Source organism: Condylura cristata, unplaced genomic scaffold (assembly GCF_000260355.1).
Source record: "Condylura cristata isolate star-nosed mole 26May11 unplaced genomic scaffold, ConCri1.0 scaffold00034, whole genome shotgun sequence".
Classification (NCBI taxonomy): domain Eukaryota; kingdom Metazoa; phylum Chordata; class Mammalia; order Eulipotyphla; family Talpidae; genus Condylura; species Condylura cristata.
In genome coordinates this window covers 14,816,257-14,829,711 of record NW_004567135.1, presented here as the reverse complement: position 1 = coordinate 14,829,711, position 13,455 = coordinate 14,816,257, and the positions used below count along the sequence as shown (strand labels likewise).

Below are 13,455 nucleotides of genomic sequence, written 5' to 3'. Positions count from 1 at the left end.
CACAGGTGCTACAGTGGTTGAGAGTGATGGGGACGACACCTGAGGGGAGAAATCAAATACTGTCTAAAAATGAACAAAGATGTGCAAAATGATGTAAAAATAAACTTTGTAATAAAAAAATGAACAAAGATGTCAGAAAATAAACACATTTTACAAACACACACACAGATCTTGAAAACATTTTCCCTTTGCAAAACATGAGAGGCAGCTCTCCTGTCCACCTGTGACTATGCAGGTACCCCTCTTTTTTCTCCCTTCTTTTCCAATAAGCCTGTCCTTTCAATAAAAAATCTATAAAGAAAAATGAAACAAACACAAACCTTCCTCATTTCACAATGGGGTTACCGATTGATAAGTCACACACAAGTTAAAATCAAAAGCCAACAATGTTTTTTCTATACTAACCTGCATCATACTCTGCCCTACCTACCTTAAACAAAGGCCAGAAAATTTTGTTTTCTAGGCAAAATAATCTGACACAGGGGCCTCCCTGGTGGCATAAGGGGTTAAAACACAGCACTGTCCCCAGCCACTGACCCACATGGCGCAGCAGACCTCTCCTGACCAGCCTGCTGCTCCCCTCAGCAGTGTATTTCAGTTTATTTGTGGGTTCTGCTCCCCACCCTGTCTTTGGTGAGTCCTCTAACCGCACCCTCCACCTCTAGCCTGTACCCACTTATTGTATGCATAAATAAATAACTTTTAAAAAGTAAAACAATCTGTCACAATAAAACACTGAATATCTCAGACAGATAAAGGCATTTTGTAAACTGATAGAATGTGAAACTCAGCGTAATATCCAAAATCACTTGGCAGCAAGCCACACTGAGTTGCTTACCCCTCTCCACCCAGCACCAGGAAATGCTAATAGCATCCTCTTACTCAGTATCCTCTCATTCCAGAAAAGATCAAAATTCAAAATTCCGAGCATAGTTTCTACCAAGGCTTAGCACTTTCTCTTGCCATTAAGTGTGGGGGGAAAATCATGAAAAAACAAACCACTGTAAGTCAAAGATTAGTCTAAGTATAACAAGGAATGAACTCACCTCACCACGCCAGAGAGCCCCGACTGAACCGGCAAGGAAGGCAGGCCGCCTCGCTCAGCAAAGGCTGGGCTCTTCCTCAACAGGAACCAGCTCTGTGAAGTTCCGTCTTAAAAATCCTTACGCAAATTAAAGCAGACCCACCCGGATTATCTAGGATACAGATTATCTAGGTTACATCAATTGATGATGGGTTTCAGACAAATCGGCCAACCGCCCAAAACCTCCCCAGACAAGCGTTCGGGTCTAGCCAAGCTGCCATGCCAGACAAGCCAGAGGATTAACTTTTTTTTTTTAAAGATTTATTTATTTATGCATACAGAACTGGGGTACAGGCCAGAGGTGCAGGGGCCGTGAAAGATCTCATCAGAGACAGAGTGGGGAGTAGAACAGGCAGATCCACGAAGTACACTGCTGAGGGGAGCAGCGGGCTGGTCAGGAGAGGTCTGCCGCGCCATGTGGTCACCTCCAGGGCAGGTGGGATTGAACTCATATGCGGAAGTGGCTTTAGCTTCTTAGTGCTGTGCTCTAACCCGCTGCGCCACCAGGAAGGGCCCGGGTTAACATTTTTTTAATGGGACTGTCTGCTTGTCACGTGTCAGCTGCTACACATGCCATTAGTTTACAAAAGGCCACTTTGTGTCTGAGATATTCAACATTTCATTACAAAATAGCTTCACCGGGCCTCCCTAATGGCTCAAGGAGTTGAGTCTCAGCACTATGAAACTATCCCTAGCCACTGCAGCACAAGTTTGATCCCCAGTCAAGGAGTTGACCCACATGACACAGCAGAACTCTCCTGTTTTACCCGCTGCTCCCCTCAGCAGTATATTTCAGTAGATCTGCCTGTTCTGCTCCCCATTGTTTCTGGTGAATCCTCTCACCTCCCCTCCCCTACCTCTGGCATATACCCCAGCTTTTGTATGCATAAATACATTTTTCAAATTCTTTCAAAAAATAGCTTTACAGAGGTGACTTTACATGTAGACCTGTACCTCTGAAGTTTGTATTTACCTCAGGGAAACTCATCTCTTGCAAATAATGCAGACTAGATCAATTTGCTCATAAAAGGGGATCTATTTATAGCCACACCTGAAAACTTACATGGTTCTACTAATTGGCAACGTTTTGTGTCTTTTCAAAGTAGAAACTGTTTCACTCAATGCCTCCTTTTCTCCCTGTGGGTTCCTGCTGTTCACTTCCCTTATTACCTAACTTTCTCTGTGTAAAGTTTCTGTCCCATTGTACCTTGTATTGTGCACAACCCATTGTGTACGTCCCCATCTTTTCAATATTTTAGTCTTAATCTTTTTGGCTATTGGCAATTTTTCCAAATTGCACTAAATAGAGAGTTTAATTTAATTGCTCCAACTAAAGTAAAAATAATCACTCCAAAGACTCTTTTGGATCATTCAAATTATGTCACTGTTAAGGGGGTAGGGAGCAGTAGGGACTAGAAATGAGAAGAATGAAAGCATTTACAGAGGCTTAACTTTTAGAGATCAATGATTAAACATAAATATCTTTTAAAATACGGCAAAAATTGCAAAGCAAACTGTAGATTTCTACAGTGACTAGAGCTTTGCTTTTTGCAGCTGTCTGGGAAGGAATATATTGAATACAAGTCTCTACATCTTATCAGGCTCCCTGATTAACTCTGTCTCTTTCCATAAGCTGATGTGACTCACACACACTTAACAGCATCAAACTCTAAAATCAAAGCCAAATACCAGCTTGTGCCTCTTATCCTCTCTCCACAACTTTGTTCACTTAGCTCTATCTTGTCTATGCTCTAAATCTGGTCTCATTATATAACCACAATTTTTTAAAAAGATTTATTTATTTATACATACAGAACTGGGGTCCAGGCCAGAGGTACAGGGGCAGTAAGAGGATTCACCAGAGACAGAGTGGGGAGCAGAGAAGACAGATTGACTGAAATACACTGCTGGGGGTAGCAGTGGTGGGTCAGGAGAGGTCTGCTGTGCCATGTGGGTCACCTCCCTGCCCAGGGATTGAACTCATGTTGCAGTGGCTGCTGAGAGCGTCATAGTGCTGCACTTTCACCCCTTGTGCCACCAGGGAGGCCCAAAACTCTGAGTAACTTAATTCCATTTTCTGGTCACCATGACTGGCCAGGCTCATCATGTTCCCCCCAAGTGGGGGGGTGGGGGGTGGGTGGGAGCAGATAACTGAGTACCAGCTATTCTGTCTAGCCCTGTGGCTAGACAGAAAAAAAAAAAAAGTTAATGAGAAATACAAAGTTAATGAGAAATAATCTTTCCTCTGAAGTTTTCCTCTTTTCCTAAAGGAGGGAGAGACCAAAAATCTACAATTACACACTATTTGACACAATTATGAACACACTGGCATAGTGGCTATTTTAATCCTCTCTCAATTTCAAAGAAGGTTGTATGGAGCAGGATTCCATGAGCTTAACTTTAAGTCTTAAACACTTTTCTAAAGTAAAGTATTATGTGCTCAGAGGAAAGGACATAGATCATAAGCAGCAGCTTGAGAATTTTCAAAAATACCAGCCAAATACCAAGATCAAGAAGCTGAGCATTGTAAAGATTCCAGAAGCCCCCTTAGAATACTTTCTAGGAGGTACAGTTGTGATGGCAGAGCGGCTGAAGATAAAATTTATCTCCTCCATTAACAGGTGCCGGATGAGGGAAACCCTGTGCTATGAGTTAAAAAGTTTTAATTTTAAATTGAAAGCCATGGAGTCTATCTGAAAGGCTTTCACTTTAAGGAGAGAAAACTTGGCCCAATTGCCAAGTTGGTGACAGTGTGGAGGATGAATTAGAAAAGACCGACTGGTTGGGCTCTTCCTGATGGCACAATAGGTTAAAGCACAGCACTATGGAGTTATCACAGCCACTACAGCATGAGTTCAATCCCTGGCCAGGGAGGTGACCCATATGGTACAGCAGTGTATTTCAGTCAATCTGCCTATTCTGCTCTCCATTATGTCTCTGATGAATCCTCTAACCTCCGCACCTCAGTCCTGTACCCCAGTTCTGTATGCATATATAAATAAATCTTAAAAAGAAAGAAAAGACAGACTGGAGGCCCAAGGCTACTTCAAATACTGTTGGAGTGAGACTGGCTAAGAGACTAGCTAAGAGGGATGAAGGTTTTGAGCCAGGACTGCTCTATGGACAAGGGCAGGAGCTAGGGACTGCTGGGAGTAGCATCTGCCTTTGCTGGATTAGCTGTGGAAGGGGAGTAGCTGAGGATACCCCTAGTTCTCACCTTGAAGATTGACTTGATGGTGATACCAAAGTAAGAAAAAGAAGACATAGTAGGTAAGGAGAGGGTAAGGTCATGGGTTCTCTGATGGTGAGCATGGTGAAGAGTATAGGTTTGAAAGGTGTGAGCCTATACCCCTACATCACATACCACATGGTAGACTAACATTAATGTAATAAAATAATTAAAATAACAAAAGGACGGGTGATAAAGATAATGAGTTTATGTTGGAACATTTTTAAATATATTATACATACAAGGGCCGTGGTGCAGCCCAGAAGAGCAGCGGGTGAGAAGACTCATCACAGACAGAATGGGAAGCAGAACAGGCAGATTGACAAAGTACACTGCTTGGGGGGAGCAGTGGGCGGAGTCAGAAGTTCTGCCACACCATGGGGGTCAGCTCCCTGGCAGGGGGGTCCAGTTTGGCGCTACAGTGGCTGGCAATAGCTTGAAGTGCTGAGACCTAACCCCTTGTGCTACCAGGGAGGCCCATGGTGGGGCATTTTTAAATTGGTAGAACCATTGTTCATAGAGGTATGGGTTGGAAAAAATAGATTTGGTGGTCACCCTTTTGTACTTTATAAAATGAGTCCATGTGTGCAGACGAGACCCCCAAGAGGGAAAGTGTATAGAATGAGAATAAGAGAATTTAGGAGCACAGGTATGTAAGTTGTGGGGAGGGAAAGAATGAGTCAGGCAAGAGACACCTAAAGAAAAATAAAAACCAAGGGAGGGACAAAAATGGAGAGAAAAATCCAGGTTACAGAGAGATAAGCCTTGATTGGATTTAACTGGAGAAAAATAATAAAGGCTTCTGTGGAATGATGGATGAATTAATTGGGTTTAAGAATAAATAGGGGGCCCTCCCTGGTGGCACAGTGGGTTAAAGCACAGCTTTAAGAAACTAAAGCCACTTCAGCAGGATTTCAATCCCTGGCCTGGGAGGTGACCCACATGGCACAGCAGACCTCTCCTGACCCACCCGCTGCTCCCCTCAGCAGTGTACTTCATCAGTCGGCCTGTTCTGCTCCCCAGTCTGTCTCTGGTGAATCCTCTCACTGCCCCTGCACCTCTGGTATGTACCCCAGTTCTGTATGCATAAATAAACCTTAAAACAATAAGTATTTTTTAAAAAATTATAAATGGGTAAGAAAAAATTGGGGATTCATAGCAACATCTGAGGTTGTTACATCATAAAATTTGACCTGTATAATGAGAATTGTAAAACAAGTATTGTTTTGCTCTGTCCATTATCTTAAAACATGGCCTGAAACACAATAAACCCCGGAGGGCCTCCCTGCTGGCCTAGGGGTTAAGACTTGGTACTATCACTGCTACCACCTGAGTTCGATTCCCCGCCAGGGAGCTGACCACATAGGTGGCACAGCAGGCCCCTCCTGTCTCACCAGCTGCCCCCCTCAGCTGTGTATTTCAGTAGATCTTCCTGTTCTGCTCCCCACTCTGTCTCTAGTGGATTCTCTTACCACCCCCCAAACCTGTTACCTACACTCCAGCTCTTCTATACACACACACACACACACACACACACACACACAAAGTAAAAATAAACCGTTGAGATATTTACTCATTTATTTACTTGTTTATTTCTGTACATGTATATGGAATATTTTTAGCTGGGCTCCAGGTCAAACTCATGGACAGGTCCTGGATTGCTTGCACCTGGGCCATAACTTCCCTTGCTTGGGAGGAGGCCACAATAGTAACTATCTGCCCATCCCACAGAGGGCAGGGCAGCTTTATCTGTTCTCTGCAAGATGAGGTCAGCTGAGGTCTGCTATCACAGTAGGCCCGGGGAGCACACATTCCATTAATCAAGGGCAAACCGGTCTGGTCATCTTGAACAGAGGCGTGATAAAATATCTATCAAAAGTTAAGATTATTTTTGATGAAACTGGAGTAAAAAACTGAAGGAAAACAGAAGGTTAAAAAAAAAAAAAAGTTGAGTCTCTCCCTGGTGGCTCAATAGTTAAAGCACCACATTATGAAGCTCTGCGAAACTACTGCAGCACGAGTTGGATCTCCAGCCAGGGAGCTGACCCACAAGGTGTGGCAGACCTCTTCTGGCCCACCTGCTGCTCCCCTCAGCAGTGTATTTCAGTCCATCTGCCTGTTCTGCTCCCCACTCTGTCTCTGGTGAATCCTCTCACCCACCACACCTCTTGCTTGTACCCCAGTTCTGTAAGTATAAATAAATAAATCTTTAAAAAAAATTTTTTTGAAGGTAATCACAACCTATCTCTCTTGAAAAATGTGAAGCTAGATTAAGAATTTCAGACAATTTGATAGACAAGGTTATGCCTGGAGGCCAAGAAACCCTAGTGATTATGAGTTCTGCAAATAGTTCCAAAAACTTTTTGAGACTTAAAAGCAAGAAAACCTCTTTACTACCACATTCCTGCAAAATCAAAGTAAATAAATGTTTAACAAAATGTCAATGAACAATAACATATCAGTTAGCCAACTGTACTCAACTTGTAAATAAATTTAAAGTTACATAAAGGCAATTGACGTGTAGTAGGGTCTTCTGTCCTCTGCGTGTGTGTGTGCGTGTGTGTGTGTGTATTATCCCCCACTCCCTTGCGTATTATGATGTTTTGACAGCTTAGAAAACTCTTCTGACTGGGGAAAGGATGCCCCGCCAGGGAATTGCCAGTTCTGGGAGCAGGACCCTGACACTAGCCAGCCCAAGTCATGCCTCCTCTCTGTGGCTCCTGTCTACAGCTCAGGAGACATTATTCTTCCTCTGGACCAAACACCAGGTAACTAAGCACCACCCCGCCTGACAACAGGATTCAAACCAGTCAGTCTTAAACTGTTAACCTACCTTGACTCTCCCCTAAACCTTCTGCTCACTCCTTTCTTTTTTTTTTTTTAAGATTTTATTTACTTATATATACAAGAACTGGGGTCCAGGCAAGAGGTGTGGGCAGTGAGAGGATTCTCCAGAGATGGAGTGGGGAGCAGAACAGGGGGACCCACTAAAATACACTGCTGGCAGGTGAGGAGAGGTCTGCTGCACCATGTGGGTCACCTCTCTGGTAGGGGGTGGGAGGACTGGGGTGAGGAGGGAAAGAATCAGCTCATAGCACAGTGGCTGTGCTGGCGATAGCTTGATAGTGCTGAGATTTTTACTGCTACACCATCAAGGAGTCCCTGCTTACTCCTTCACCTCTGACCAGTCTGGTGTTTTCACATGTGCCTTCCTGTCTCTAGGATCTGAATGTAGATGTTGAATTTGATCCTGGTGCATTGGATGCTCTTCCACTGCCTCTTGAGGTGGCTTGTCAGACTGACAGGGGTCTAGGGAGGAAGGGGAGACACCATACCTAGAGTCATATGTTTTGCAAAAAGGATCAGACCTTTCTTTCACTCCTTCTATGCACCTATCCAGCAGAGGCTGCAGGTATACAACTTGTCACTAATAACCCTTCTCTTTAAACTAAAACTCTTTCTTTGAACTCAGATTCCTCCCCGAGAGTACCAGAACAGATGTATGGGGAGGCCAATCAATTCTCGGACTGAACGTGATGAGCACCAAGAATATCAACTGTGACAGGCTGTTCTGACGGGCTGTTTGCTTATGAGTAGCTGCTTTTCTTTGACTCATTGTAAAAAGGCAGCTCAAGATGAGACGGCAGAATGGTCTCTGTGTTCTCGCAGACCAGTGACCAGTGATCTGAAAAATGAAAGTGCTTGGAGGTTCAATTGCTGTCTCTGCTTATTGGCTTTATGGTAGAGATAGACAGAATAATCCAGTCTATTCTCAAGAACAATAGTTCAGCAGCCAAAATGTGAAATCGATTGATTTTCAGGAAGCCTTGACTGTGCTGCAGATAAACTTAATGTAGTTGACAGTTCAGCCATATGTTATGGGCTTTGCAAAGAGGATCAGGCCTTTTCACTCCCTCTCTGAAAAGTGTTCTATCAAGGTTTTCCTTGAAGAAGTACATGTGGGTGACTGTCAACATGTTGTTTCAGAGTGTGATGTCAAATGCAGACCAAACTTCCAGTTTCTTGAAATAGGAAGAACGATGGACATGTTTTCTGCAGCTGAAAAAAAAAAAAAACTCTTTGAAATAATCAAATCGTGTTTTCTGAAAACATCACTACTCATCCTTTTGCTGTTTAAAAATTATATATTTTTTTAACTTGCAAAAACAAAAGATTGAGTATGACAGCTGTATCCCCAGTTGTCACTGATTTTTTTTTAAGATTTTTTTTTATTTATTTATGCGTACAGGAACCAAGGTACAGACTGGAGGTACGGGGAGTTGGGTGGTGAGAGGATTGACCAGAGACAAAGTGGGGAACATAACTGGCAGATTGACTGGCACACACTGATGAGGGGAGCAGCGGGCAAGACAGGAGACATCTGCTGAGCCATGTGGGTCACCTCCCTGGTTAAGGATTGAACTCATGCTGCAGTGACTGTATATAGTGTCGCAGTACCGGGCTTTAACCTCTTGTGCCACCAGCACAGGCCCTGTTATTGATTTTAAGTGACAATAAAGTATTTATTCTACCCTTAAAAAGAACAAAACAACTTTGTTTTCTTAAGTGTCTCTGTGTGGCTGCAACTTGACTGAAGGTCACATCATAAAAGAATATGAACACACCCCAAGAAGGAACCTTAAGCCTGAAGCTCTTAAAACAGTCCCTATCTCTCTCTCTGTAGTCAGTCAGTGTGACTATCTTTTAGGAGATATAAGATATGTCTCCACTCATCACTCAGGCTTACACAGCTCTGGCTATTCCCCGGACAGCTGACAGGAGTTCTCATTTTATCAGTTAAATATGGGACTTTTTGTCAAGTTTAACATTTTCTGATTTTAGAATTCCCTTTGAAGGCTAAATATGTATGATGTGCATTGCTATTTTTATTTTGTTTGAACATAAACTTTAAGGCTGGTATAAAGGAAGCTGACAATACAACATGGTTTTATTATTCTTTATTCATCGTCTGTTTCATTGTGTATGTGGGGTGGCGGGGAAGCCATAAAGGATACATAAAATTGACTGAAGATTGAATATGAGGATATTTGTAGGGAGCATGTGGCTCTCTACCATATCTGACTTGGCACCTAGCCAGGAAATGATATAAACATTTTTCTATTCAGGCAGAGATGGAGTAACTTTATGATTTTACCATCTAGATTATTTTACCTTCACTGCTTAGCTGGCTACTTAATAACTCACACGGTTCTCATTGCCCAGCATTATTATGGAAAGCACCATTCAAGCCCTCTAATTAATGACCAGTCAGAACCTGGAGGAATATCTCTCTCCTCATCTATCAGAAATTACCACTGGCCCACCAGCCTTGCCTTCACAGAAATCTCATCCAGCAAGCCACCCCTCCACCAAGAATATACCTTCCTGCAGCAGTTTTGACTTTATCCTCATAACTAGCTTGCTTAAGCTATTTAAAGTGATAGAAACTATCATCTCCAACAACATTTCTTTCTCTTCTGCATCTTTTAGCTCCCAGACTGGCATCCAACCCCACCAAAGATGAACAGAAGGGAAGATGCTGGAGGCCACCTCTAATACTTGAAGCAGTGGAAAGAGGATGTTACCCAAGAAAGGGTCTGGGTAAAGTGCTCTGCAGATGAGTGCACAAGTCGTATTTGGGTTCCATCCCATGTGGGTGGCCACATTGACAGGTGGTGTCTGCTTTGTCACTGACTCTGTAAACCGTAAAAGCTCAGGAATACATGTACCCACACACTGATTCATATAAACAACCACCAAAGATTGCAAACACCTACAAAATTAAGGAAAAAGAAGAGTAGGAGTCCTATTGATTTCATAAAAAGCCAGAATTCTGGGAGGAATGGACAGCACCCTATTTCCAAGGTGAGAACAAAGTTTAAGGGAGACTCCCAGCCCCCCCAAAAAAAATAATGATGTGTCCTGGGCCCTCCTGGATGGCGCAATGAGTTAGGACACAGCACTGCAAGATAGTGCAGCTGCTTTAGTGCAAGTTCGATCCCTGGCCCCGGAGGTGACCCACAAGGCAAAGCAGAGACCTCCCCTGTCTTGCCAGCTGCTCCCCTCAGCAGTGTAATTTGCCAGTCTGCCTGTTCAGCTCCCCATTCTGTTTCTGGCGAATCCTCTCACAGCCCCTGAGCCTCTGGCCTAAACCCCAGTTCTTGTATGCATAAATAAATAAATCTTTAAAAAAATAACTGACGTGTCCTGGGGTTAGTAATAGTTTAGAAACTGCCCCATGTTGTGGCCAGAGAGACCAGGAGATGTGATTACAAAGATCAGCAATCTAGAGGAGTTAATGTAGAGAAACAGCTCACACAGACTTTGTCTGGTCACAAGCTATTGGGGAGCAGTGGAAAGATGGGCTCGAAGGCTGATTAGCCTGACGTAGCAACCTGTTCTAATCCTTGGACCATGCAATCTGCATGGCATAAATAACCACTCCTGAGTGTTAATCAAATAAAATCTGACCCTAAAGTTGTCATGGTCCGTAAGCCTTGGTTTCCTTTTCCTTCTAATTTAAATCCCACGGGTGTTTCATGGACTTTATCATAGAGGAGCTCTATGCCAGAAAGGGAAGGTGGGAGCAGGGAACAAAAGGTGAAGGGGCCCCAGTGGACTATGGTGAAGGATTATGGGTGCTGTGGTGGTGGGCATGGCACGGCAACTTGCATCTGAAGAGGTGTGAACTGATATATAAATCATACATGCCAAAAAGAGAAGTTAAGTCAAAGGGATAAAGTGTATTTAAATCAGTGGGCTACAGAAGTTTGCAAATGCAGTCATGAAGATCAGTGAGGTTGAACTAGGGTCTCAAAACCAAATCTGACAATGATGAGAAATAAACTTAAAAGGAATCTGTGGTATCATCTATTTATACCATAAATTCTGAAACCTTTTTTACGCCCAGACTTAGGAGGTTTCAATGGTTATTTATTCATACTAAAATATTTTCATATTGGTTCACCAACAGATGAGATTTCATAAGTATAGCCAACAAAAGAAATACAGCAAAAAATTTACACAGCCTTGGGAATTTGATCAGAATTCCATTTCTATGTCCCAGAATGGCTCAGCTGCCCTGTAAGTTTAACTTATTCAAGATACTGGGAGTCCTTCTTAGGCACTGTGGCAGGTGGTCTCCTATAGGATGTTTACAACGGAGAGGTTTTCAGTTGTGAAACAATTACTCCAGATGATCCAGGACTTTTTTAGATAAGAGATTGTTAGTTATGGCTGGTAATTTTCCTGTTTGAGAAACCGTGTTTGACAGTTTCAGATTATGTCAGTGCTCAACAAGCAGAGGGACCTGGTGAAGCTAAGTGTCTGTCATTCATACCAGACACATAGACAACATCCTCGTTTTGTGGTGTGAAATGAGGTGCTTTTTCTGTGGATAGGCCAAAATCCACCCACACGCCTGTTTGTTCACACGCTCTGGGTAGTAAGACAGGGAAGTGGGTATTCAGGAAATGACTTGTTTGCTGGTTCCTCTGTTTCCAATTGTTCTGTTTCTGGCTCCTCATGTGTTTGTTTACTCTTCAGTAATTGAGCAATAAAGTAGGGCTGTCCAAGCACAGAGAAACTATTCTCAGAAAACTTCATGCCTATTTTAAAATAGCGTCCATCTTTGGTGACGAAACATCTGATGTTTTAACACCAGGAGACTCCCTGGTGGCAAAAGGAGTTAAGTCTAGAGGGCTATCACTTCTGGGCCTGAGTTCAATCCCCACCTAAGGAACTAGCCCACATATGGCACAGCTGAGCTATCCTGACTTGCCCATTGCTCCTTTAGCAGTGTATTTCAGTAAATCCTCCTATTTTGCTCCCTACTCTGTCTCTGGTGAATCCTCTCACCCCGTAGACCTCTGGCCTACACCCCAGTTCTTCTATATATAAAGCATAGATAAAAGTATAATATATATACATATATATATTAGGCCAGTAAATAAGTAGCCATTGAGCCAAAAGAAGGTAAGCAACTTGCCCCAGCTCACACAATGGAAAGTAACAGAATTAGAATTTGAGCACTCTGGAGATCCCAGTGTGTTAATTATCAGGGTGCACTCAATGACATCATATTATCATATAATAGGCTGGACTCTTATTCAACCAGTACAACAATGTGGCCAGACTGGTTATCTAATCAACTACTGCTCTATTCTGAGAAATTTGGTGCCTGGGTGATATCAGCTGTTAATATGTTATTACTGTTGCTCCTTACTAAAGGTTTTAGTTGAAACAGGAAATGAATGAAATCTCCTGGGAAGTTTTCTTTTTGTTTGATTATTTATTTTTAAAGATTTATTTCTTTATGCATACAAGGCCAGAGGTGCTGGGTGGTAAGAGGATTCGCCAGACACAGAGTGGGGAACAGAACAGGCAGATTGAAATACACTGCTGAAGGGAGCAGCTGCTGAGATAGGAGAGGTCTGCTGTGCCATGTGAGTCACCTCCCTGGCCAGGGACCGAATTTATGCTGCAGTGGCTATGTATAACTTCACAGCACTGAGCTTTAACCCCTTTTGCCACCAGGGAGGGCCCTGGGAAGTGTGTTTATACAGAAAATACAGAACTTGAATACTGTGAAGGCAAAGGTGATTGTTTTTATTCACTTTGCTTTGTTTCCAATTCCTAGAAAATATTGGTTTTATTTAATCTATTAAAAGAATGAATGATAAGTGATACACTTGTAGAAGACCAACATTACCGGGGTGGACAGACTAAGAAAAACCTACGATGAAAACATAGAAGAAAGGATTCAACAATCAATATGCCAAGGATGCATAAAACTTCCAAGGATAACATAGTCAGACAAATGATGTTGCAAAGAGGAAAAGAAAGGTAAAGATAGAAATGAGCCTATTAGTGAGCTCAGGAAAGGTTTCCAAAGGCATTGAAAGACATGAGGTAGAATAATAAAATTTATAATTCCATGAAACTTGACTGGGAAGAAAATAACTCCAGAGGCCCTTCCCTGTAGCTCAACAGGTTAAAGTGTAGCACTATGAAGTTAGCCACAGCTCCTTCAATACAAGTTTGCTCTCCGGCCAGGAAGCTGACCCACATGGCACAGCAGACCTCTCCTGTCTTGCCCACTGCTCCCCTCAGCAGTGTACTTTGTCAATCTGCCTGTTCTGCT

General features: G+C 42.9%; 1 protein-coding gene across 1 annotated transcript in view; it reads left to right on the top strand.

Moving 5' to 3' along the window:
* LOC101622846 (DNA dC->dU-editing enzyme APOBEC-3-like) overlaps positions 1–13,455 on the top strand; it is a 42,076-nt gene that overhangs the window by 9,541 nt on the left and 19,080 nt on the right. The window contains exon 5 of the mRNA XM_004692580.1: positions 3,510–3,705. Coding sequence (XP_004692637.1) covers positions 3,510–3,705 — 196 coding nt within the window. The remainder of the gene's footprint in view (positions 1–3,509; positions 3,706–13,455) is intronic.